Raw genomic sequence first — 25,904 nt, forward strand, 5'->3', positions numbered from 1 at the left:
TCTGTCACTCTGAGTTACTGGCACTTTGACTGACCGCCACATTGCTTTTACAGGGAGAGAGAGGACCCAAAGGAGCATGTGGACCAGAGGGACAAAAAGGAGAAAGGGTCAGTGTGTGAGAGAGAGAGTGTGTGTGTGTGAGAGAGAGAGAGAGAGAGAGAGTGTGTGTGTGTGTGTGTGTGTGAATGAGAAATATTTGATAAACACACTCATTGTGTCTTTTTAATGGTGGATAACATGACTTCTGTTCTTAGGGGGATTCTGGACTGAACGGCAGATCAGGTTTACCTGGAAGAAAAGGAGAGGCGGTACTGAACAACACACACACACACACACACACACACACACATAGATGGTCATACATGAAGAAACCTGAACCTCTATCTGTGGTGTATATCGTGCTGTAGGGTGATGTGGGATCTCCAGGAGCTACCGGAGCGCCAGGTAAAGAGGGCCTGGTCGGACCCAAGGTACGGAGCTGTGTTATTACTATTGTACACTGAGACACAGACTGAACTAGGAGCTGTGAGTGTGTGTGTGTGTGTGTGTGTGTGTATCATCATTCCAGTTTATTCTCATCTCCAGGATCATAGAGTAAACTGAGGAAGAGGTGTTGCTGTGTCACAATATTCATCTCCATTATAATATTTATAATAATTTCAAATTATATAGTATCAGTGTGCAATAATAATATTGAAAATATAACATCACCATAGCAACCAAAGTTTTGTTCACCACTATTATTATTATTATTACTATTATTATTATTATTATATATATTTTTTATTATTATTGTTATTGTAAGCCATTCCTCCTCTAAATTTGTGACATCACAAACCGATATGAAATGATTATTGGTTTTATACAGATTTGATAAAACATGCAGTTTTTTAAGAAATTTGACATAAAACACCACTTTACACAATCTGAAACCGCCATCCTAAAAGAGATCATTAACAAAAGCTTGGGTTATTATTTATTTACAGTGGAAACTCAGCATACAAATTTAATCCGTTCTGAAAGTGAGATCTTAAGGTGAAAATTTATATTGTGAAACGAATTCTCTCATCAGAAATAATGTAAATGCAGATAATCCGTTCCAGCCGCCCAAAAATATGACCAATATTCCCAATACTCAGCGTATGTAAACTGTACGGCTGCTTACAAAGCACTGACCCAAGCCAAGCATTCCATGTCAAGGCTCCTCACAGGAAGTCGTGCCACCAAGCTTGGGCTAAAAATAGAACAGAGCACCCACACCACCAATCTGTCAACAAAAAAACACCCCAAAAATCACCTAGCTTTTGAACGCATGCTGAAGGTATCGTTGGCATCGTGGGTTGACTCTTTCCAAACAGCTTTCATTTGTTTTTTTCTGACAACGATTACTGCTTACTGATCCATGAGAGTTGAGGAGTGTGTGCATTACGGTGTGTGTGTGTGTGTGTGTGTGTGTGTGTTCAGGGTGACCGAGGATTTGATGGACTAATGGGACCAAAGGGAGAACAAGGAGAAAAGGGTGAACGGGTAAGTTGTTACTTTTCTCTATGTGCTGTAGGTAAATTGCCTTAAAACAGAGCTCTAGAAAATCTTTATGAACTCTGAGTCTCTCTCTATATATAACTCTCAAGGGTCCTCCTGGTATCCCTGGACCCCCGGGTCCCAGAGGTGTCGATGGGCCTCCGGGTCTGACAGGTCCTCAAGGACTTGCTGGAGTTAAAGGTCCTGAAGGACTGCAGGGACAGAAGGTATGTACAACAACATTTATGTGCGTGTGAGTGTGTGTGTTTTGAAAGTTGTGTCCCCAAAAGTAGGGTATTGAACCATATGTCCTCATTGTGCACTTAAGTAAGTGTACTGTGTGTGTGTGTGTGTGTGTGTGTGTGTGAACAAGAAGTATGCTTACTAATGCTCACTAACTAATTAGTTGACTGGTTAAAACACAAACATGGCATTGTTCTTCTAAAACATGGAGCCATCCATCTACAAGTCTAGAGAACAGGGATCACAAGATCTCGTGTAGATTAGATTTTGTTTCTCAGAATATTTCTCTTCACTAGTGTACGCTAATATAACTAGCATGCTAGTCGACCTAAAGATAGAACTTTATAGAATTTCCTTCGGGATTAATAAAGTTCTATCTTATCTTATCTTATCTTATCTTATCTTATCTTATCTTATCTTATCTTATCTTATCTTATCTTATCTTATCTTATCTTATCTTATCTTATCTTATCTGATGTATGCTAGTGAGTGTGGTTAAAAAACTCAGTGTCACTTTTCCTGGCTAGATCAGAGATGGACTGCAGCCTCTGAGGGCTAAGTTACAGTCCTGTGTGGGATTTGTGAGAAAAATAGATTTGAGAAGTGAATTACCGAATGCAATAAATATAATTAGTTTACGCTGTTTATTTGAGGATAATTTATGGCTGAATTGCCTACCATTTTTTTCTGCACACTGCCCAGAGCTTCTTTTTTGTTTTTGAAAATATAGAGTATTAATGCTTATTATTCATTCCTTCTTTCTCACACTCATCCGTAAGTATCATTATCATACACACCCCAGAGCTACTTCACACGCTTCCCCGCCCGGGCCACTCAGCTCCATTCTTGACACTCAGCACGTCGTTGAAATTTTGGAGGTGTACACATCCGCTCTGCTGTGAGCCTCTGTAAGCTAAATTTACCCATAATCCCCTTCTCTGTGTCTCAGCAGACACCTTTCCCTTCATCTCCTCAGGAATATAAATCAGCCCTGACTCTGAAACGACTGTCCATCATCTGTGTCGTCTCGGTAGACTGCGTATTAACGCTATAAAAGTATCAAGGCTGCGATTATGATCGATTATTGCGAGTACACTTGTTACTGTGTCACGGTTTTACGGTTAGTCGTGATGTATGAAAGTGAATCGAATGTAAATGTGCGGTTATCAGGATGTTGAGTCGTGTCAACTGGACTTCCTGAAGGAAGCTGGCAGGATTCCACAAATTTGTATCCTCCAGGGTCAGGGATACTCCCCTCAATGGATAGCCTTGTTACGGGAACAAGGGGAAGGTGAGAGTGGGGGGAGGGGCTAGGAGTAAGGAAAGTCGTTAGGATGTAACGATCCCAGAGAATGTGAGTTAGGAGAGATTGAAGGATACAAATGATTGGAATCCTGCCATCTTCCTGAAAATTTGTATTTTGATGTTGCAGAAGTAAAAGCCCACTACTGCTTCATTGTTTTCTGCTTTTGCTTTATAGCCGAGACACATTTATTTGCAATAAACAATGCAAAATTAAAGGAATTAAAATTTTTAATTTGACTCGATATCATCATGCATTCCCCTCTGCACTACAGGATCCTGCAGACTTTCCTGTAAACCCATTCCCAGTGTTTAATCTTCTCCTGTCTTCTGTAGTAAATGTGTTGCCCTTCCACTCCTGCGCCCACTTCTCACACGTTTCTATCTTTATCTTGCATGCTGCCATGCTAATTAGATTTCCACAGCTTAGCCTTTCCTTGCAGTCACTTTCACTCTCTTTCAGCATTTAATGACAATGTGTTAAAAAAAAACCGACAGAATAAAAGATTTTCTGCAGTAAAACATCTTTCTTTCTCCGATGATGTCACAACTGTCCATGGCTGGGAGCCGAATGGTCTGTGTGTCCTGGTTGGGAGGATTAACTTTAATTCAATTCAGTTCAGTTTTCTTTGTTTTGTGGTTTGAACAATGGACATTTACAGGAGAATAAAAATAGTCAAGTTTAAATTTATCCCTAATGAGTAAGCCAGAGTTGATGAGGATGAGGGTGAGGAAAAAACTCCCTGAGACGATATGAGGTGGAAACCTTGAGAGCAAGCAGACTCTAAAGGGAACCTTGTGGACTAAATGGAGATAAATGCACCTGAACACAAAAATGTAGACAAAACAGGCGAAGGGTCAGGAATCAGCAAAACGGCACAAACCGGGAAACAAGAACAGGTTCAAAGTAAAATTTCATGGTACATGAAGCAAGATTCTAGGCTTGTTAGTGGATTTATTACAATTGTTAAACACTGTAAAGTCATTAGAATTCAGACAAACCGTATACAGGGGGTCCTCGACTTATGTCGGAATTCCGTTCCTATGGCGTGACATAATGCGATTTTCGCCGTAAGTTGGAACTCACATACTGTACATAAGTACCTATTGTACTTATGCAAATGTAAACAAAGCCGTCTTCCTCGTATAGCGCCGCGTGACGACGTATTCGTCCGCTCCACTAGCCAACTAGTTCCTGCACTAAATTTGTTTTAACGTCGCAAACGCCGTACATCAGAATGATGGAACAAAACTTTCTTAATAAATTTATGGGAGATGGCGACGTAACCACGAAACGCCGTGGGGCGAGGACGTCGTAAACCGAGGACCTGCTGTATATATAAGGTCAAATAAACATAATGATTACTTCGCTAACAGAAACAATGGTAACAACCATAAAATGGTTGAATTCGTAGGTGAAGAACATTGAGTTCCTCTGCCATTTTTTTTTCTTCAGAAAAACAGTCCTAAGTGAGCATCGACAGACACTCTGATTACTGAACTCGGGAGTTGATTGAGCCAGTTGGTGTGCCATCCATCCATCCATTGTCTATACCCGTTTTTTATTCCTAATCAGGGTCACGGGGATCTGCTGGAGCCTGTCCCAGAGTACACTGGGCGAGAGGCAGGGGTACACGCTGGACAGGGTCGCAGGGCCACATATATAGTCGAAAAACAACACACACTCCCTCCTTATAGGCAATTTAGAATTACCAATCAACCTAATGTACATGTTTTTGGACTGTGGGAGGAAACCGGAGTAACCCAGAGTAAACCCACACAGGCACGGGGAGAACATGCAAACTCCACACAGAAAGGCCCCTGGATTTGAACCAGTCGGTGAGCCATATGCCGCAAATGTACATTTTTACTCATGAGTGTAATTCAGGTGTATATTTTCGCTGTGTTTCTCAGGGTGAACGAGGTCCTCCAGGCCCTGCTTCGGTTGGCCCCCGTGGCATCCCAGGAGTCCCAGGCGAGAGAGGAGAACAGGTCAGTGTGCAGACGTGACTCTGTATGCTCTCTATATTACTTTAATGAACTGTCCATTTCATGGTGTATTTTTTTTCTCTTTCTATTTCACTCTCTCTTGTGTCAGGGAGAAACCGGTCTCGATGGAGTGAAAGGAGACAGGGGAGAGCCGGGCATGACGGTCTGAGCACACAATTTCACACACACATGCACACATCACACGTGGCTTAGCCAGGAATTAATTTCAAGAGGCGATGAGGAAATATGCTGAATAAAATCATCACAGTGTGCTGGGAAGTGTGTTGCGCTCGGGTATTTTGGGTGGATGTCAGGTGACAGTAAGTGCGGCGATGACGTGAGTTTATTATTTGATCGTTTTTAAAGCAACCAAATTTTGCCATCTTAAATACGTTGCTATAAATTTATACACGGGGGTTCCATCCCACTGCCAGTATAGAAATTGGACTCATGGGACATTTTCAATCAGTATAAAGAAATGAATGATTTTATTGCCTCAAGCCTAATATAAAATGAGTCTGTCGGCTTTCAGTGTGTTTTAGACGTGTGTTTTCCATCTGTTGGAAAAACTTACCCAGAATGTTACTGGTTGAAGTCAAATCTGAGCTGCTTTTTAGATGAACAAGCACTTGGAGAACATCTCAGAGAGCAGAAATGGGTTTGATATCAACATTTACTTTGAAGATACAAACATCTTTTTGTGTTTTTGAAACTTGACTATAAATACACTATATTGCCAAAAGTATTCGCTCACCTGCCTTGACTTGCATATGAACTTAAGTGACATCCCATTCCTAATCCATAGGGTTCAATATGACGTCGGTCCACCCTTTGCAGCTATAACAGCTTCAACTCTTCTGGGAAGGCTGTCCACAAGGTTTAGGAGTGTGTTTATGGGAATTTTTGACCATTCTTCCAGAAGCGCATTTGTGAGGTCACACACTGATGTTGGACGAGAAGGCCTGGCTCTCAGTCTCCGCTCTAATTCATCCCAAAGGTGTTCTATCGGGTTGAGGTCAGGACTCTGTGCAGGCCAGTCAAGTTCATCCACACCAGACTCAGTCATCCATGTCTTTATGGACCTTGCTTTGTGCACTGGTGCACAGTCATGTTGGAAGAGGAAGGGGCCAGCTCCAAACTGTTCCCACAAAGTTGGGAGCATGGAATTGTCCAAAATGTCTTGGTATGCTGAAGCATTCAGAGTTCCTTTCACTGGAACTAAGGGGCCAAGCCCAGCTCCTGAAAAACAACCCCACACCATAATCCCCCCTCCACCAAACTTTACACTTGGCACAATGCAGTCAGACAAGTACCGTTCTCCTGGCAACCGCCAAACCCAGACTCGTCCATCAGATTGCCAGATGGAGAAGCGCGATTCGTCACTCCAGAGAACGCGTCTCCACTGCTCTAGAGTCCAGTGGCGGCGTGCTTTACACCACTGCATCCGACGCTTTGCATTGCACTTGGTGATGTATGGCTTGGATGCAGCTGCTCGGCCATGGAAACCCATTCCATGAAGCTCTCTGCGCACTGTTCTTGAGCTAATCTGAAGGCCACATGAAGTTTGGAGGTCTGTAGCGATTGACTCTGCAGAAAGTTGGCGACCTCTTCACACTATGTGCCTCAGCATCCGCTGACCCCGCTCCGTCAGTTTACGTGGCCTACCACTTCGTGGCTGAGTTGCTGTCGTTCCCAAACACTTCCACGTTCTTATAATACAGCTGACAGTTGACTGTGGAATATTTAGGAGCGAGGAAATTTCACGACTGGATTTGTTGCACAGGTGGCATCCTATCACAGTTCCACGCTGGAATTCACTGAGCTCCTGAGAGCGACCCATTCTTTCACAAATGTTTGTAAAAACAGTCTGCATGCCTAGGTGCTTGATTTTATACACCTCTGGCCATGGAAGTGATTGGAACACCTGATTCTGATTATTTGGATGGGTGAGCGAATACTTTTGGCAATATAGTGTATATCGCCCCTAGTAGACTAGATACAAACAGAAATACTTCTGAAACACCCAGAAATTCTTAAAGTCCTGAGTGTCTACTTTCATATGAGCTTCATATTAACCACCACTGTGGAGTGAGACACGACAAAAGACACTCGATCATCAACATGAACACAACAAAAACAGGAGGAAATTAAATTTTTTTGGCCTCTGGAGGAAAAGAGTAGAGCAGAGTAGAGTCTTTTTCTCCAGCTCCAGTAACCCTGCATTACAAATCACTTTGCTAGGACCTCAGAGTGTAGCTAACTCGCTTGAAGCTTTAAAAACTATAATGGGAAAAATTGCTTGACTCTGTTAGCCGCATAGCAGCTGGACATAAAACCCAAAATCCACCACTGCCTACACATCATATAATATACACACAATATTTCTTCAGTCCATTTTTTCTTATTAATTCATGTCACGTTCTGTGTAGGAGGAAGAAATCCGAGCGTATGTTCGCTCTGAGATGAGTCAGCACTGTGGTCAGTGATTATTTCATTACTCAGCACTTCTACCATGTGCTTTCTTATAGTCTTCTTTCATATTATAAAGACAATTATAAAAGTATACCATACGCTAACTCTTTCTTTTTCTTTTCTTTTTCTTATTTCTGTCTCCTTATTCTTCCTGTTTTTTGAAGCCTGTGGAGGTAAGTGACCTTAAAGCATAACGTCGCCGCCATTAACCTTTTTTAGAATTCACTTTAGCACTAGCTCAGCATTGAAAAGGTTATGTAGTGACACTGCGAACCCAAACTATCATGGATCATAGGATCATTACAGCATGCTTTAATGACTGTATTTCATTTTAGAAAATCTGACCTGACCTTTCAAAACATGATTTACATTCTAGGAGTTTGGAGGCGGTACATCCGTGGATCATTAAAAATTATCTTTAAAAAAAAGTTCCCAATGATCCCAATATACTAGATTTTGTTTCTCATTTTATCCACATAAATAAATTACTTAAAAAAAAGTTTCCAATGATCTCAATATACTGGGTAATTTTTTCTCATATTATCTGTATTAAAAAATATTTATATAAAAAAAGTTTCCAGTGATCCCAATATACTGGATATCTTTTTCATTTTATCTGCATTAAAAAAATGTTTCCAGTGATCTTAATATACTAGATTATTTTTTTTATCTGCATTTAAAAAATTATTATAAAATAAAAACAATGATCCCAATATACTAGATTATTCATTTTCTAGTTTTATCTGCATTTGAAAACTTTTATTTAAAAAAATTTTTCCAATGATCCCAATATATTATATTATTATTTTTTCTAATTTTATCTGCATTTAAAAAAAAAATCCAATGATCCCAATTTACTGGATTATTTTTTCTCATTTTATCTGCATTAAAAAATATTTTTTAAAAAAGTTTTCAATTATCCCAATAAACTGGATAATTTTTCTCATTTTATCTGCATTAAAATTTTTTTTTTAAGTTTTCAATTATCCCAATATACTGGATTATTTTTTCTCATCTTATCTGCATTTCAAAAATTTAGTAAAAAAAAAAAAGTTTCCAGTGATCCCAATATACTAGATTATTCTTTTCTCGTTTTATCTGCTTTTAAAATAAATTATTTGAAAAAAAAGTTTCCAATGATCCCAATATATTGGATTTTTTTTTTCCATTTTATCCAATTTTTTTTCTTTCATTTTTTTCAAAACATACAGAGACCTGAAATTACTAAAGCAATTTTCAGCCACAGAATCGCTCACATCAGGATCTCTGATTCACACAGACGTTTCTCTGTCTCTGATCATTAATCTCTAACATTAAATTAGCGGGGATTATGTTCATTTTCAGAGTTAATCGGGACGCCTGAAGCAACCGGGTTTACAGATGAGGAAATGTTTGTGTCTTCCATGAGTTGTGGCTTAAAGCTGAGGTCACATTAGACATTCATCAATTTGACTTGACTTTTGACTTTGACTACAAATTCATTTTGTCCTGTAGACAGATCACTGCAGTCTGTAATAACATCACAGCAGTCAATATTTGATGACCTTTGAAGCAATTAGGAAATCATCTTAGTAATATTTCTTTCATTAAAAGATATAATTTCTTCCATATAGATGGCAGATTCTCTATTTATGTTCATTTTTTGTTCTTTTAAGCTTGTGTCATGTGGGGATGTGGTAGCTTAGTGGTTAAGGTGTTGAAATACTGATTGGGAATGTTGTAAGTTCAGGTCCACCAGGCTGCTGCAACTGCTGGGCCTTTGAGCTTTGCAATGAAGAAATGCTTCAGCTAACCTCTTATTCTGACTTAAATTCTAATATTTTTAATGCTATAGACTTTCTAGAAAAGCAATATTCTAGTCCACAAGGCACGCAAAGTACAATTTGGATGCTTTTAAACATATGCCAATGCACACGGTAAATGTAGAAGGAAAAGATATTGTGTTTTTAGTAGATTCAGGTTCAGGGAACTCTGTGACGAAGGTGGATGGATTTGAGCAAAAATGAGTGGTAGGTTTCTGAATTCAGTGAGGGGTTATTGTGAGAGAAAAAAATTAAGGTGTGTGGGAGATGATCAAAAATCATTACTGTCTGAATGCTGTCCTATTAATTTGATGAGCAGAAATGTAATTTTTGGCAAACTGGAAATGAGCCTAATTATCATTCCAGATGGATTTAAAGTGTGTACAAACCAACCAATTGAATTTCAGGGTGTTAAGTGTGACCCCAGACCTCTTCTGTATGTGTGTGAGTGGAAGCTCAGCACCTTTGCAGTGAATTCAGTAAAACAAGCTTTTATAGATAAGGCCTGTGCTCTTACTAACCCTTAGTTGGCTATATTTGTCACATATACATTACTGCACAGTGAAATTCTTTCTTTACATATCTCATCCTTGGGGGTTGTGGTCAGAGCGCAGGGTCAGCCATGATGCAGTGCCCCTGGGGCAGGGTGGGTTAAGGGGCCAGAGCCTTGACCACTTGAGCTTCCACCACCCCAATACATGGACACAATGTGTGGACACTCATGATCTGCACTGCACAGCTCACATACATGTGGGACCAGATGCACATTATGAACAAGAGTGGTTTGAGTAACGGAAAGAAGCAGATGTGTTATTGTTGAAGAATTTGTATTGGGATAACCACAATACTCAATAGCTCAGTTGTATAAAAAAAAATGAGATAAAATGTCAGTTGCTCTGAATAAGGACGTCTGGCAAATGCCAGAAATTCAGTGTATGTGTAAAATGGGACGGTGTTGTGAATTCACCAAAGCAGACCAAGTAGTGAATCTTTTATTGGAGATCAGAAGACACTGCAGTGGCACTGGAGTCATCAAGTCCAGAGAAAAGGCACATACGCTGCATTTTTAAAGACCTTGAGTGGGCAGGCCTTGAAGGGGTGACAGTACAAAAGCCTAGAGGTGATACGCCTAAGCAAAGCATTGAAGGGGAGGAAGATCCTCCAACTGTCAGCTAGTTCACAGTTCCTGATCTCTATCTGATTTGATCACTGTTTGTTGGTGAGATATCTAAATAATTCATCAAAGAGCAATGTATGTTACAGTAGATTTTAGAGTGACCTCAAAATATGTTTTCCTACAGTGTGATATATCAGAGCTATAATAAGTGCTTCCTCTGTCTTGGCTTTTCTTCTGTTGGTCACACGTCTATACATGATATGAAGTCGCACTTCAGTCTTGAACGTAAGAAGACGGAAAAATGTGAAAATTACGTGTTTACAGTCTCCAGCATTCACAAGTCAGTGGGACGAAAAGTGTAGCATGAAAGTGACTTAAGAAAGCGAAAACCCTTTAAATAGAAGAAAGGGATTTTGAGACATTAATGAGGTGCAATAACAGCAATTCCAAAACTCAGGCGAAAAATACAAGCAAACAGGCAAAGGATTTCTCCATTAATCAATCTCTTAATTATTATTTTCATCCTTCCAAAAGCTTAATGTACAAATAGATGTACACATATTTGACCAGTTTTATTATAAATGATACTAAAGAAACAGCCACGAATCTAACACCCTGTGAAGCCCTGAATTACTAATGTGTGTACAAGAGGAAACAGTTCCAAAGAATAATTATGTGAAATATGTCAAAGTCATGGGAGAAAACAATATGCAAATGAGGTTTTAGCGTGTGCTCTTTGTTCTCGATAGCAGCAGCCAGTTCTCTAAGATCTCTAAGCTCCACTTGGGAGAGTCGAACTGAAACTAAACCCTGCCACATGCGCATAATTGCTCTCAGGAACACTTTCCGTGAAGGTCATAGCTACTCTCATTACGAACTCTCATATGCTGTTGCATTCGTAAAGCTTTATAATTGTGTATGAAAATGCATTACACCATATAACTACTACTACTATTATTATTATTATTATTATTATTATTATTATTATTATTATCATTAAGATCTGTTGATCACTTGATTCATGAATTAAATGAATTCAAGTAAAGCACGACTTGTTTCTTGTATTGGCGATGTGACGTGTTATAAACACTGTTTATAATGCATACAGTGAACAGTTTGTAAATACACTATACACAATGCTATGAACTGTAATGACTTTTCAGAAATGATCGTATCAGTGTGTAGAATTTTTTTTAGAAAATTATCTTGTTGATTGTGTTGATTATCTTGTCGGAAGATCTGTGATGAGGCAGTAAGACCACCGTCAGTTCTCATAGTCAGTGTGAGGGATGAGGGAGAAATTGGTTCAGCTAGTCCAGACTCTTGTTATGTCAAAACTAGCTCAAGTGGTTAAGGCTCTGGTTTGTTGCTCGAAAGATTGGGGTTTAAACCCCATTGGGCTCCGTGAGGTTTATGTTCCCTCTTGCAACCTGCAAAGAGCTAATGACCGACTTCTGGTAGGTGCAGACTCGAGGTCCAGCGAGGTCCATTTCCAGAACCCCAGAAACTGATTATCTCTCAGTGGTAAACTTAAACCTTAATCTGGGCAGCTAACCTCTATTTAAAACCCCCTGCATTTACACCAGCTCTTACACCTCTACGCTGTGCACTCAATTATAAATCTAGTACAGCAGCACTACTCGTATTATCCACTGCATGATGTATCGCTCTGCTTGCACAATATTTCCAAATTTGTTTGCTAAATGTTTTATCTACACACCCAAACCTTGAGTCATTCAGGGTCTGATTATCTTGTGGTTGTATATTGGCATTGGTCATAAACAGCATTAAAGATATTATTTCTAATGTCTTAAGTTTGTTGTAAGGTTGTTAATGGTGTTCATGCCTGATCTGTAGATTTAATGTAGTATTTAAGTGATACAAACTGGGATGTGTGTGTGTGTGTGTGTGATTTTCCTGTGATCATGTTATCAGGTGTTGGAGAAATTCAGGCACGTTTCCGAAGTCGCTCCTCAGCATCTCCTGAGCACGCAATAACCCAAGGGGATGAGGAGGGTGAGTGTTGTTGTCCATCTCTCCATTTATCTTGTTCACTTTACTGTCCACCTTTAACTTCCTGGGCTTGATTGGCCTGTGATTATCGACATGCCTTTATATTCCAGTGTGTTTATATTCAAACTGGAATAAATTGAGTTACTGGGCTCTATTTTTTGTTGTGCAGGCTTAAACATAATTTCTTTTAAATAAAACTAAAAAACACATGCATTGTGGTTACTAAACAGTTACTTAGTTATAGCAATGTAATATATATAGTCGATTATTTTCCTCCTGGAGTGTTTTATTCCTCCACGGCAATGTTCCAAAACTTTTTCCTTATTTTAGAAATACACACCATACGTTTGCACATTTGTACGTTTTATCTGTTTCTAGTTACATTTAATGTTGCGCATCAACCACAAAAAACCCCAACAACTTCCTGTTCACATTATTACATTATCGTAGCTATAAACAAAAATCTTTCCCTTGCCGGCCTTCTTTCTCCGCCTCTTTTACTAAAGTTAATGTTGTTCTTTCGACTGCTCCCTGTTCTGGGTCGCCTCAGAGGATCGTTCGGTTCACATATTTTGATTTGGCACAGGTTTTAGGCCGGATGCCCTTCCTGACAAAACCCTCCTAATTTAGCTCCCTGCATGGGAATCAAACCCATGGCAATGAGGGAGCGGGATCCTGCCACTGCCCTTCCTGACGCAACCCTCCCATTTAATCCAGGCCTGGGACCAGCACTGAGAGTTAACTCTTCAGTGGCTGGGTTAGCGCTCTGCCCAGGAATCGAACCCGGGTCGTGGCAATGAGACGCTGGACCACCTGGAGACTCTTTATTTATTTATTTTTTTAAAGTTAATAAAGTTAAAGTTAATGAAACAATAATACAACATAAACTCCTCCGTCCTGAAGACTCTCTGTAAAGACTCTCTGTTACCATAACAACGATTAGAGTTTATTTTTGTTGGGTTCTTTTCCTTGGCGAATTAGCCGTTGCTATGGAAACGATAATAGAACCTAATAATTAATATAAGCCAGCGATTCGCAGCCACACTTTTCGAGCTGCTGTTAGGAAATTTAATCAATACCTTCTGACCAATCAGAATTGAGAATTGGACGGCGCTGTGGTTTTAGAGTTTGGTTTTTCCACATTTACATTATGATCATGGGAAAAAGAGCCCAGTAACTAGAATGAGATGTTTAGTACACTGGGTTTTTTTTAACATTCTCTCACACACTCGGTTAAAGAAATAATCCGATTTTCCACGTGAGATTTTCTTCTTTGTCTTCTGTTCACACCTCTGTAGATTTGCACCATGAAGATATCTATTTGTACTAAAAAAACTCAACAAGTCCTTCTTACTTATTATGTTTTAATGCCATTAAGCTTTGCTTTAAAGTGCGTTCAGTAATTATAGTAATTTTCTGTAAAATATTAATTACCCTCATCCTCTCATCTGTCACCTCACCTTTAATCTCCGCTCATTAAAGGAAATCTCCAGCACTTTTATCCTAATCCCTATCCACCTCACATGTGTGTGTGTGTGTGTGTGTGTGTGTGAGAGAGAGAGAGAGAGAGAGAGAGAGAGAGTGAGAGAACCACAGGCAATTTCAACTCATTTCCCTGCTCTAAGAAAGGAACAAAAGAACCTGTTTACTATTAAACTCACGTATAATGAAAGTCTTAGGGCAGATCATTTCATTATTATTAAATTATTATAAATGATGTCTGCTCTATAACATAAATTTAAAAATACATTTATTACACCCTAATAAAGGATCTTTCAGGATCTTTCATTTTAAAAAATATGTACACCAAAACACTGTTTGCTTTTACATAAATATGTAATGGATGATTCCACGGATGTGATGGCACTTTCTCACACACACACACACACTCACACACACACACACACACACATATATATATATATACAAATAAGGTGATCTGTTTCAGGCTTCTTTGGTGCATTTTGCTCTTAAATGAGTATTAAATGGTTGAAAGTATCAGGGTTGTCTTTCTTATTTAATTTAATTTAATTTAATTTAATTTAATTTAATTTAATTTAATTTAATTTAATTTAATTTAATTATTTATTTATATTTATTACCATTAGTAAATACACTAAATGCAGTTTTGACATCCATGTTAATGCCATGAGGTCGTTAAAGGCATTCTAATGAGGGTTCAATTGATTTTATGAATGATTTTGTGTAACAGAGTTGAACATTTAAAGCGACCTTGTCAGTTACAATCAATGACAGTTAAGAAATAAAGAAGAAGAAAAAAAAAGAGAGAGAGAGAGCATAAGGTACTTTTCTTCTTCTCAAGATCTTCAGGAATTTCTTGTTTAACTTCCTGTTGAAAATATGAACTGTGGAATATTTCACATATTTTCTATGGGTGATTGATTTAAGTGAAAATAACATTTACATTTACATTGTACATTTTTAATATCCTACAATGGACGAATCGTGGAAGAGGAAGGGTTTTAAGTAGCAGATGTTAAATGAAGTCACACATGAATTATTTTTAAGGGTAAAGTGTAGTTACAGCAGACTGAGACCAGCTGTTTTCTTCATGGTCTACATTTACAATGTTCTAAGCCATTTATCTACAACTTGTACGATGGCTGAGAAAACACAACAACAAATCCGGAAACACAAGGACGATTCAGAACAACCGGAAAAAGTAGGTATAGTTTGTTTATAAACAATTTCCAATTTCCTGTATATTCTGAGTAACAGATGTCCAATCAGAGGGAAGAATTCCATTCGTAAACTATACCTACATTTTCCGGTTTGTCTGAATTCTCCAAGTGTTTTTGGATTTGTTATTTTGTTTTCCGATTTATTTTGTTTTCCAATTTATTATCTTGTTTTCCCATTAATTATTTTGTTTTCCAGTTTATTTTGTTTTCTGTTTAATTATTTTGTTTTCCAATTTATTTTGTTTTCCAATTTCTTTTTTGATATATTATTTTTTTCCCCCAATTCATTTTGTTTTCTGTTTTATTATTTTGTTTTCCGATTTCTTATTTTGTTTTCGTTTTTTTTTTTGTTTTCTGTTTTATTATTTTGTCTTCCAATTTCTTATTTTGTTTTCCAACTTATTTTGTTTTTTGATATATTATTTTGTTTTCCGATTTCCTATTTTGTTTTCCGATTTATTTTGCTTTCTGATTTATTTTGTTTTCTGATTTATTTTGTCTTCCGATTTCTTATTTTGTTTTTCTGATTTATTTTGTTTTTTCAATTTGTTTTTTCAATTTGTTTTTTTTGCGCTTCTCAGCCACTGTAAACATGCACACACAGACCTACCTTTATCTTTACCTTTACATACATGTTTTGTAAATCTAATATCCGTGAGCTCAGTAGTGCAGTCAGCTCGATGATGGGGTTCAGCAGCTGCCCTTAAACATTAATTATAAATGGGTTCATTTCTCGGTGTGTTTGATTTATTTTGGTCAGAAGCTTCCTTTAAGGTTTAGAATTTTTCTGTTGATGAAAAGGAGCTCTGTCTGACTCACTGTGCGTGCTTTTCTGAGTGTATTTTGGTGTGTGTGTGTGTGTGTGTGTTCCAGGTCGTGAGCTGCGTGTTGTGGTAAACACAAATGACCCAGATTATGAGAATGTTTACGAGAGCTACGATGATCCCATGGAGGAAATTATTGACTTTATGCCTCCAGTCAATAAGAGCCAAGGTATGATGCGGAAATTAACTAATTAGAATATTAATTTAGATATGGGCGGGGATTATAAATGTGTGTGTAATTGTTTCGGAGTATGTATGTTATGCGCATTTCTCAGTGAGCCTCATACACACATAGAATAACTTAATATATTTTATATTTGCAGTGAGAGAGAAAAGAGAGGTTAAAGGTGAAGGTAAGACCTGACCTTTACTGTGTAAATGTGTGTGTTATGTACTTTACATGAATTTAGCATTTTAATGGATTGTGGGAACTGAAGCCTTGTAATAGCATTTCATTATTATTATTATTATTATTATTATTATTATTATTATTATTATTATAAAATAAGAATTATTTAATTAATTAAAACAAAATATGATAATATTTCTGATTGGTCAGAAGGTGCTGATTAATTTTCTACAGGTTTATAACTGTAACGCCTCGTCAGGCGGGGGAGTGTTAGAGTCCATGAGCAGATTTAGTAAAGGACGGTAGGCAGAAATCGTGGTCAAGATAACGTAAGCAAAGGGTCAAATACCAGAAGGCTAACACTCAGAAAACTAATCTAAAACACAAATCCGAAACACGAAGTCAAGAAGCAAACTGGCAAGGTCATACACGAGGTAACTAGACGATAACAGAATAAAGGCTTGGCAAGTGACACAAACGGAAACAATGCTTCGCAATGAGGCTGAGGTGGCACGCTGCTTAAATATGCCTCCGAACCGGAAGTGGCCAGAGATAGTTAATATTCGGGCAAGGGCTCCCTCTGGTGTTCTGGCCCAGGCTGTTGTGTGACAGAACCCCCCCCGTCTAGGGACACCTCCAGGTGTTCGTCGTCGTGGGTGCCCCCTCGGGCGAGGGGCTGGTCTGTGGGGGAAGTTCAGGTGAAATTCTTCAATGAGTGCAGGGTCCAGGATGTCCTGCCTATTGACCCAGCAGCGCTCCTCCGGACCATACCCCTCCCAGTCCACCAAGTATTGGAGGCGGCCACCCTGTCGACGCGAGTTGAGAATGGTGCGAACACGATAAGCGAGGGAGCCGTCGATGTCCAGGGGAGGAGGTGGTTCACGGGTATCAGAGCGTGCGGTTTGAGGTTCATGATAGGGCTTGAGCAGAGATGCATGAAAAGTGGGTGAGATACGATAAGAGGCAGGCAGTTCCAGGCGATATGAGACAGGATTAACCTGACGAATGATCTTGAAGGGGCCGATGAATTTGGGGCTGAGTTTGCGACAGGGTAGTTTGAGTTTCAAATTACGCGTGGATAGCCAAACTCTCTGACCCACCTGGTAGGCTGGGTGAGGCCGACGTCGGCGATTGGCCTGAATTACCTGTCTTCGTACCGCCCTTTGAAGTCGGACATGGGCTCGCTCCCAAGTCTCTTGGCTACGTCTAGCCCAGTTGTCCACTGCAGGGACATCGGAGGGTTCTTCGGTCCATGGGAATAAAGGTGGTTGATAGCCTAGTACACATTGGGACGGTGTCAGCCCCGTAGAGGAATGGGTCAAGGAGTTCTGGGCATATTCGGCCCACAGGAGGAACTCACTCCATCTATGTTGCTCCTTGCTGCAGTATACTCGCAGGAACCTCCCCAGCTCTTGATTCAGGCGTTCGGCTTGTCCGTTGGACTGGGGATGGTACCCCGAGCTGAGACTGATGTTGATCCTCAATTGCTTACAGAACTCCTGCCATACTCTAGAGGTAAACTGTGGCCCTCGGTCTCATACTATGTCCTCAGGGATGCCAAAATTTCAGAACACGTTATGAAAAATAGCTTCCATAGACGTGGGTAGGCCTTTCATAGGGATGAGTTTACACCCCTTGGAGAACCGGTCTATGACAACCATGATCGTGGTGAAGCTCTGCGACTCGGGGAGGTCTGTGAGAAAGTCTATAGAGAGGTGCGACCAGGGGCGTCGTGGGACGGGTAGCGGTTCCAACAGGCCCTCAGGCAAATGGCGGTCGGTTCGAGACTGGGCGCACACGGGACAGGAACGTACAAACCCCTCAACATCTTGATTTAGAGAGGGCCACCAAAAGGTCCGGCGCAGTAGCCGAGTAGTGCGGTGCATACCTGGGTGGCCGGTGCTGGGGCTCTCGTGGGTCCACTTAATCAGTCTGTGACGCAGTGTCATGGGCACAAACTGCTTGGAGGGTGGACAGTTTGGGGGGGGTGCCTCGGAGGTGCAGGCCCGTTCGATCTCACTCATGAAATCCCAACATATGGGAGCAACCAGCACAGAAGGCGGAAGGATGGTGTCCGGGTGAACGGAGGATTCGCAGGCTTCGTGAATTCTAGAGAGCGCATCAGCTTTTCCGTTTTTGGACCCAGGACGATAGGTGACCATGAATTTGAATCGTGAGAAAAACAATGCCCACCTGGCTTGGCGTGAGTTCAGACGCTTGGCCTCCCGTAAATAGGCTAGGTTATGATGATCAGTGAGAATGAGGAATGGGTGAACTGCCCCCTCCAGCCAATGTCTCCACTCCTCCAGAGCAGCCTTCATGGCCAGTAGTTCCTTGTTACCCACGTCATAGTTCATTTCTGTCGGGGTTAGCTTACGAGAGAAGAAGGCGCATGGGTGTAGTTTGCCTGACTCTGGCTGGCGTTGAGAGAGCACCGCCCCGAGGCCGCTGTTAGAGGCATCCACCTCTACTGTGAACGGTAAGTTCGGTCGGGGGTGCCGGAGTATGGGGGCAGACGAAAAGCTTTGCTTGAGCTTACTGAAGGCATTGCTGGCTTGGTCAGTCCATCTGAGTTTACGTGGCTTCCCCTTTAGTAACGAGGTCAAGGGACCGGCTATGGTGCTATAGTTCCGAATGAATCGGCGATAAAAGTTAGCGAACCCCAGAAATCGCTGTAAGCCCTTAATGTTGGTGGGCTCCGGCCAGGATGTGATCGCTGATACCTTGGACTGATCCATTTCTATTCCCTTGTGAGATATCACATAGCCCAGGAACGTTATGGAGGGACGATGGAACTCGCACTTTTCCAATTTTATGAAGAGGTTGTGGGCTGCTAGACGGTGAAGTACGTCACGAACGTGGGAAACGTGTTGCTCATAGTTGGATGAATAAATCAGTATGTCGTCTATGTAAGCTATAACGTGACTGTGGAGCATGTCTCTGAACACTTCATTTATCATGGATTGGAAAACCGCTGGGGCGTTGGTGAGTCCATATGGCATGACTAAGTACTCGTAGTGTCCATTCGTGGTGTGAAAGGCTGTCTTCCATTCATCTCCTTCTCGTATCCGAATCAGATTGTAAGCACTGCGCAGATCGAGCTTAGTGAATATTTTCGCTCCTTGTAGCTGTTCGAGGGCGGCCGGGACTAAAGGGAGTGGATAGGGGTAAGGCACAGTGATGGCATTCAAACCGCGATAATCAATGCACGGCCGGAGCCCTCCATCCTTTTTTTTCCACAAAGAAGAAACCTGCAGCTGCCGGCGATGTAGAGGGTCAGATATATCCGGCAGTGAGGGCCTCTTCGATGTAGTCCTCCATGGCCTTTTTCTCAGGGATGGAGAGAGGGTAAACTCGACTCTTGGGTGGCGTGGTGTTAGGCAGGAGTTCTATGGTACAATCCCATGGCCTGTGTGGCGGGAGCCTGGTCGCGTTCTCTTTACTGAAAACCTCCTGCAGGTCGGAATATTCCTGAGGGAGCGATATTAGATTGGTTGAACCTGGGCTTTCTATGGACGTAGCGAGGCATGGACGAGGAGTGTGTTCCTGAAAGCAGTTGTTTATACAGGAAGGGGCCCACCTGCGGATGTCACCGTTCTTCCAGGAGATATCGGGGTCATGAAGCTGCAGCCAGGGGAAGCCCAATACTACGGGGTTAGATGGGGAAGAGATGACAAAGAAGGATAATTGCTCACGATGGAATAACCCGAGTTGGAAGTCTATGGGTTGTGTGCGATGAGAAATGAGGCCCCCTCCGATGGGTTGGTCGTTAATGGCGGTCACATGGAGCGGAGGCACGCATGGGGCCGTGGGGATGTGAAGTTCGTGCACCAGATTAGCGTCTATGAGATTAACCGCCGAGCCCGAGTCAATCAGCGCTGTGACACAGAATTTTGAATTAGCAAGGAGCAAGAAAGCAGGAAGAGAAACCTTGGATAAATGCTCAATATTCTCTACCTGGGTTGTAGCTGGCTTCTCAGGACATCGAAGCACACGGTGGCCTGGTTTGCCGCAGTAAAAGCATAGCTGGAGCTTAGTGCACCGCTCGCGCTCAGCCTCTGTAACTCGAGCCCTCCCTAGTTGCATCGGTTCGGTTAGATCCTCTGTGTGTTCCTGGGCATCCATCATGCGTCGTGGCATGGTAAGTGAACTGGTAGCTGCAGGTCGGTGTTGGCGGCGCAGGTTGTCTAGACGAATGGCGGTGGAGATGTATTGGGATAGCGTCATGCTGGTTCGCGGCAGGCCAAGTTGTTGATTTGCGGCTTTCAGCTAGTCAACCTCTTCCTGATAAGCCCGAAGGAGGGCTCGTTGTCGCCATAACGCCGCTCGCATATCCGCTGGACTCATTTCAGGCGAAGCATTCTGTACCGCCTCGTCAGGCGGGGGAGTGTTAGAGTCCATGAGCAGATTTAGTAAAGGACGGTAGGCAGAAATCGTGGTCAAGATAACGTAAGCAAAGGGTCAAATACCAGAAGGCTAACACTCAGAAAACTAATCCAAAACACAAATCCGAAACACGAAGTCAAGAGGCAAACTGGCAAGGTCATACACGAGGTAACTAGACGATAACAGAATAAAGGCTTGGCAAGTGACACAAACGGAAACAATGCTTCGCAATGAGGCTGAGGTGGCACGCTGCTTAAATATGCCTCCGAACCGGAAGTGGCCACAGATAGTTAATATTCGGGCGAGGGCTCCCTCTGGTGTTTTGGCCCAGGCTGTTGTGTGACTATAACATTGCGCTTCTGAGGACGATCCACTTAAACAGGATAAAAATTCACGTATAATTGTTGATATAGTGAAATTTTCCAGAATTAAAAATTAAAAAGTAGATTTATCCAGTGGCAGTGTTTTGTAGCGGTCAGAGGTAAAGTTCTCGTTTTAGGTTTTCTGAACATTTTCAGGACGGAAGAGTTTCGAGAGAAGAGAAAGTAAAAATTAGAGGATGATGAGAGAAAGACCATTTATAGCTACTATAACGTAACTGTTAGCTTGCTTTCTTGACATTCCACAACATTTAATGTAAAAATAAACAGATAAAGATTACAATCCAGAGCTGCAGCAGAGCAGACGACCTTCTCATCACCACTTGTCTTTATAAACGAATAAATAAATAAATTTATGATACTAGGTGGGACTGGGAAGAGTGTTGTTATGCTCACAAGAGTTTTTTCTCATACCAGAGGATCAGATCTTATGCAGGAGAACGCTAATTCAAGCTATCACTCAAAAAGTAGTTTATTTTTTTACTTTCGCCACAAAAATCAGCAGATAAGCCGGTAGAGTTTGAGCTCTTACGTTTATATCTTATAATATGTAAGTCTAAGCCGCTCGTTTATGTCTGGACTTTCTCGCTTAAAGGATGTGCACCGTTCTAGGATGATTATCTGTTTGAGTTAGCTAACATCAGACACGTATCTCAATCAATTCTATTTTTACGGATTTATTACCTTTCAGACGCCCGTCACTGTCGAAACTGGAGTGTGTGTCTATATGGAGTGTTATAAGCACCAGGCTCTTGGGGAAAGAGATACCACTCATCTGTTTTAATTAGGACACTGGAAGGTTCTGCTTGGATACCCTACAGAACAGCGTGTGTTTACTGTGGACGGCTTTAAGACAGCAATTTTCTCAGAATTTCACTCAAGTCTCCATCACTGATCAGTTGAAAACTTAACACACTTCTTTTAACACACTTACTTTACACGCTTGACTTTATAGTATGCGCTCATAGACGAGAAAGGATTTATGAGTCATCTTGAGTCTTGGTTCCTGTCAATTTTTCTTCCTCCTATCATCTTAAGGACTCTTAAAGTCTTTCCCTGCCACCGTTGACTCTGGTTTGTTCATTAGGGGTCCATTTAAATAAAAAAATTTAAATCTTGATTTTTTGTAAAGCTGTCCATTGTGAAACTCAGTAACTGAATTGAATTAGAATGTGATAAATAATAAATTGTTTTAGCTTAAAATATGAAATCTTTCTTACTCTCTAGCAGGAAAATCTATTAATTATTTATTTATCTATTTATATATATATATATATATATAAAACGCAGCTTATTTATACACAAACAGTTTTGGAACATAAGCTGTAACATACACTGATCAGGCATAACATTATGACCACCTGCCTAATAGTGTGTTGGTCCCCCTTTTACTGCCCTGACCCGTCGAGGCATTGTATCTGGCACCAAGATGTTAGCAGCAGATACTTTAAGTCCTGTAAGTTAAAGGACTTACAAGATACTTTTAATAGATACTGGCCACTGCAGACCGGGAACACCCCACAAGAGCTGCAGTTTTGGAGATGCTCTGATCCAGGGGTCTAGCCATCACAATTTGGCCCTTCGTCAAACTCGCTCAAATCCTTACGCTTGTCCATTTTTCCTGCTTCTAAAACATCAGCTTTCACGTGTGCAGAAAAATACATTCTGGTTATTTAAAATGTTAGTAAAATTGGGATAGACGTCTGATTTTTTTCATCGGTTATATCGTGTTATCCTTTACCTTAACCACTTGTGATGTTAATAAAATAATAAAGTGATCCATATTATCATCGCTGTTACTGTAATCTCTACACGTCAGGATCATTCATTCATTTTAGCCACTAAATGAATATGTAATAATCAAAAAGGTCAAGATAATCCGAGCGCTATTATTTGTTTTAAACTCAGTATCTGTCTAACCCCATCTGTCTCTTCGAATGGCCGAAATCTTTACAAAGCAGAATCCAACTGGAGCTGGTCCATATCCCGAGGCATCCATAGATGTACCAGCTCCAGTTCTGTTCCGCTTCATGAGGATTTCAGACATTTGAAGAGAAGATGCCAACCCTATGTGAGAATAACAAGTTCCTAATCACTACACAAAATATCATTCTACATATACTCTATCTCTCCATCATTGAGCATCTGAAGGTTTCAGCGTGGAGGAGTTAGTGTTAAATCTATAATGAACTCAAGAACTGCTCAGGAGCTCCTGGTTACACAACTTCAGCTGACTGTAGAAAAGACATTATTCATAATCACACTCTCCGGTGTTTATAATCATGTATAATCACACTCTCCGGTGTTTATAATCATTTATAATCACACTCTCCGGTGTTTATAATCATTTATAATCACACTCTCCGGTGTTTATAATCATTTATAATCACACTCTCCGGTGTTTATAATCATTTATAATCACACTCTCCGGTGTTTATAATCATGTATAATCACACTCTCCGGTGTTTATAATCATTTATAATCACACTCTCCGGTGTTTATAATCATGTATAATCACACTCTCCGGTGTTTATAATCATTTATAATCACACTCTCCGGTGTTTATAATCATGTATAATCACACTCTCCGGTGTTTATAATCATTTATAATCACACTCTCCGGTGTTTATAATCATGTATAATCACACTCTCCGGTGTTTATAATCATTTATAATCACACTCTCCGGTGTCACCCAAATGAAGATGTTGCTTCCATCTGGCGCTGTTCATCTTCTGCTCTTCTGCTTTATCTTTTTTATTGTGTGTGTGTGTGTTAGATCCGTGTGTCTTGGCGCTGGATGAGGGCGGGTGCTCCAGATACACTCTGCGCTGGTACTTTAATTCTCAGGTGGGCGAGTGCAGACCCTTCATCTACAGCGGCTGCGGCGGAAACGCTAACCGCTACACACATAAAGAGGAGTGTGAACAACACTGCCTACAACAGAGCAGAGGTACACACACACACACACAAACCATCTACACTAATTATTGAGATTTTTTTTTTCTAATTCCTGTCTCCTGTGTGTTCTAGATGCTCTGAAGTCAGACAGTGGACGGTAATAACAGGACCACACACACAAACACACACACACACACACACTCCAGCACAGCACCATTGTTCAGTGTTCTTACCCTCCTCACCTGACGGATCTCCTGCCACGCAGCTCTCCTTGGCTGTGCCGTTTTTATCCGTTTATAATCCATTTCTGCTTTTTAGTTCATGTCTTTTTTTTATTTATTTTGTTAAAACATATTCATTACATTTTATTTAGAAATAATTCAGTATTTCCAGCACAATTATATATATATATATATATATATATATATATATATATATATATATATATATAATTTTGTGTCTGTTCTCCTGTCCACACAGAAACTCAGTTTTGGCTCCTTTATCTAAAAAAGCAGGAACATATTAGATTTAAGCAGATATATAGAGGAATTATTTCTATATATTAATTATATGGCTATAGACCTGACCGCTGGAAACCTTTATTATCACCACACATGCATTACAGCACAGTCAAAGTTCTTCGCATGTCCCAGCTGAGGAAGTTGGGGTCAGAACGCAGGGGCAGATATGATACAGCACCCCTGGAGCAGAGAGGGTTAAGGGCCTTGCTCAGGGGCCCAACAGCAAAGCTTGGTGGTGCTGGAGCTTGAACCCTGACCTTCCAATCAACAACCCAGAGCCTTAACCACCCTATCTGACTCGGTGTATCATTTTTACAATTTAATATCACCTTGTTTTATTTTTACACACAAATGTGATTCCATGGCTCTGGTGAAACAAACTGAACTAACAGCGTACAGAATTTGGCCAAATTATTTTATATCATTTTATTTATATTTTTATACTGATCTGTTGCAGAATCTGTTTCCTTCTCTGCTGCTCTCATGGGATCGTTTTCTAATTGTTTTTGTGTGGACGGAGATGTTTCCAAAAATGACTGGATGTTTTTTATTAAAAGTACATGTTCAAAAATATCAACAAACACGTAAAGCACAGCGACACTTAAAATAAAAACTGCAAATATGTTCATTCAGAATGATTACATCAATAAGGTAATCAGTCACTGCATTAGCGTTTAACCCAATAAGCAGGAGTGTAAATCCAGCTCTTCATACACACCCCTAGGCTGCTCTGATCTAGCCATCATCATCATTGTGGATTCCTCTTCCTCCATTTTACTATATTGTGCCAGATTTAATGAACCTGACAACTGAATTAGTTAAAGGTTTCCGAAGTGCTGCCGTTTGAGTACTTTAGCCAGACATAAATACATAGATAACTACTGGATAATATGTGGTCAAGAAACGCTTTCAACCAATTTTTAACCAATCACAGACTCTCCACAAACAAACCACTAACAGTTTCAAACTGAAAACTCACGAATCAGTAATAAAGGTAGTATTTTATTACTACAGAATTTTTTAAAAAATGAAGTGAAAAAATTAATTGTGATTAACAGCTTTCAGAATTATCAGAATTATATTATTAATAATCAAAGATTATGGCTATAAAATTGTAAACAAAAACAAACAAATAAATAAATTTAATAAATTAATAAATAATTTAATTTAATAAATGGGATCAGGCACTCCATGCCCATGAGGTATATCTAATAAAAAATAATTAGTTTTAAAAAAGAATGAAAATAAAGGTTATAATGTTGATATTGGGAAATCAGAAACAAAACAAAAAAATAGTAATTAATATAAATATACTGAATGTTTATGGAATAGAAATGGAGGAGGAGTTACCGTAGCAGCATCAGCAGCAAGTGGGATGTGTTTA

General features: G+C 40.3%; 2 protein-coding genes across 5 annotated transcripts in view; both read left to right on the top strand.

The window, feature by feature from the left end:
* Nucleotides 1–7,995, top strand: part of col7a1 (collagen, type VII, alpha 1) — a 131,943-nt gene extending 123,948 nt beyond the window's left edge. For all 4 annotated transcript variants that reach the window (XM_058403524.1, XM_058403525.1, XM_058403527.1 and 1 more), the window contains exons 108-116: nucleotides 54–107; nucleotides 255–308; nucleotides 408–470; nucleotides 1,465–1,527; nucleotides 1,632–1,748; nucleotides 4,981–5,058; nucleotides 5,165–5,218; nucleotides 7,485–7,533; nucleotides 7,692–7,995. In XM_058403524.1, the coding sequence (XP_058259507.1) occupies nucleotides 54–107; nucleotides 255–308; nucleotides 408–470; nucleotides 1,465–1,527; nucleotides 1,632–1,748; nucleotides 4,981–5,058; nucleotides 5,165–5,218; nucleotides 7,485–7,533; nucleotides 7,692–7,708 (549 nt within the window). In that variant the 3' untranslated portion in view covers nucleotides 7,709–7,995. The remainder of the gene's footprint in view (nucleotides 1–53; nucleotides 108–254; nucleotides 309–407; nucleotides 471–1,464; nucleotides 1,528–1,631; nucleotides 1,749–4,980; nucleotides 5,059–5,164; nucleotides 5,219–7,484; nucleotides 7,534–7,691) is intronic.
* Nucleotides 7,996–12,305: 4,310 nt separating this feature from the next.
* Nucleotides 12,306–24,414, top strand: LOC131361658 (tissue factor pathway inhibitor-like). Its single transcript, XM_058403063.1, has 5 exons — nucleotides 12,306–12,462; nucleotides 16,035–16,154; nucleotides 16,309–16,338; nucleotides 23,878–24,051; nucleotides 24,132–24,414. The coding sequence occupies exons 1-5, from the start codon at nucleotides 12,372–12,374 to the stop codon at nucleotides 24,158–24,160; spliced, it is 444 nt and encodes a 147-aa protein (XP_058259046.1). The 5' UTR covers nucleotides 12,306–12,371; the 3' UTR covers nucleotides 24,161–24,414.
* Nucleotides 24,415–25,904: the final 1,490 nt, after the last annotated feature.

The sequence above is a fragment of the Hemibagrus wyckioides genome, linkage group LG11 (genome assembly GCF_019097595.1).
Source record: "Hemibagrus wyckioides isolate EC202008001 linkage group LG11, SWU_Hwy_1.0, whole genome shotgun sequence".
In the NCBI taxonomy this organism is placed as follows: Eukaryota; Metazoa; Chordata; class Actinopteri; order Siluriformes; family Bagridae; genus Hemibagrus; species Hemibagrus wyckioides.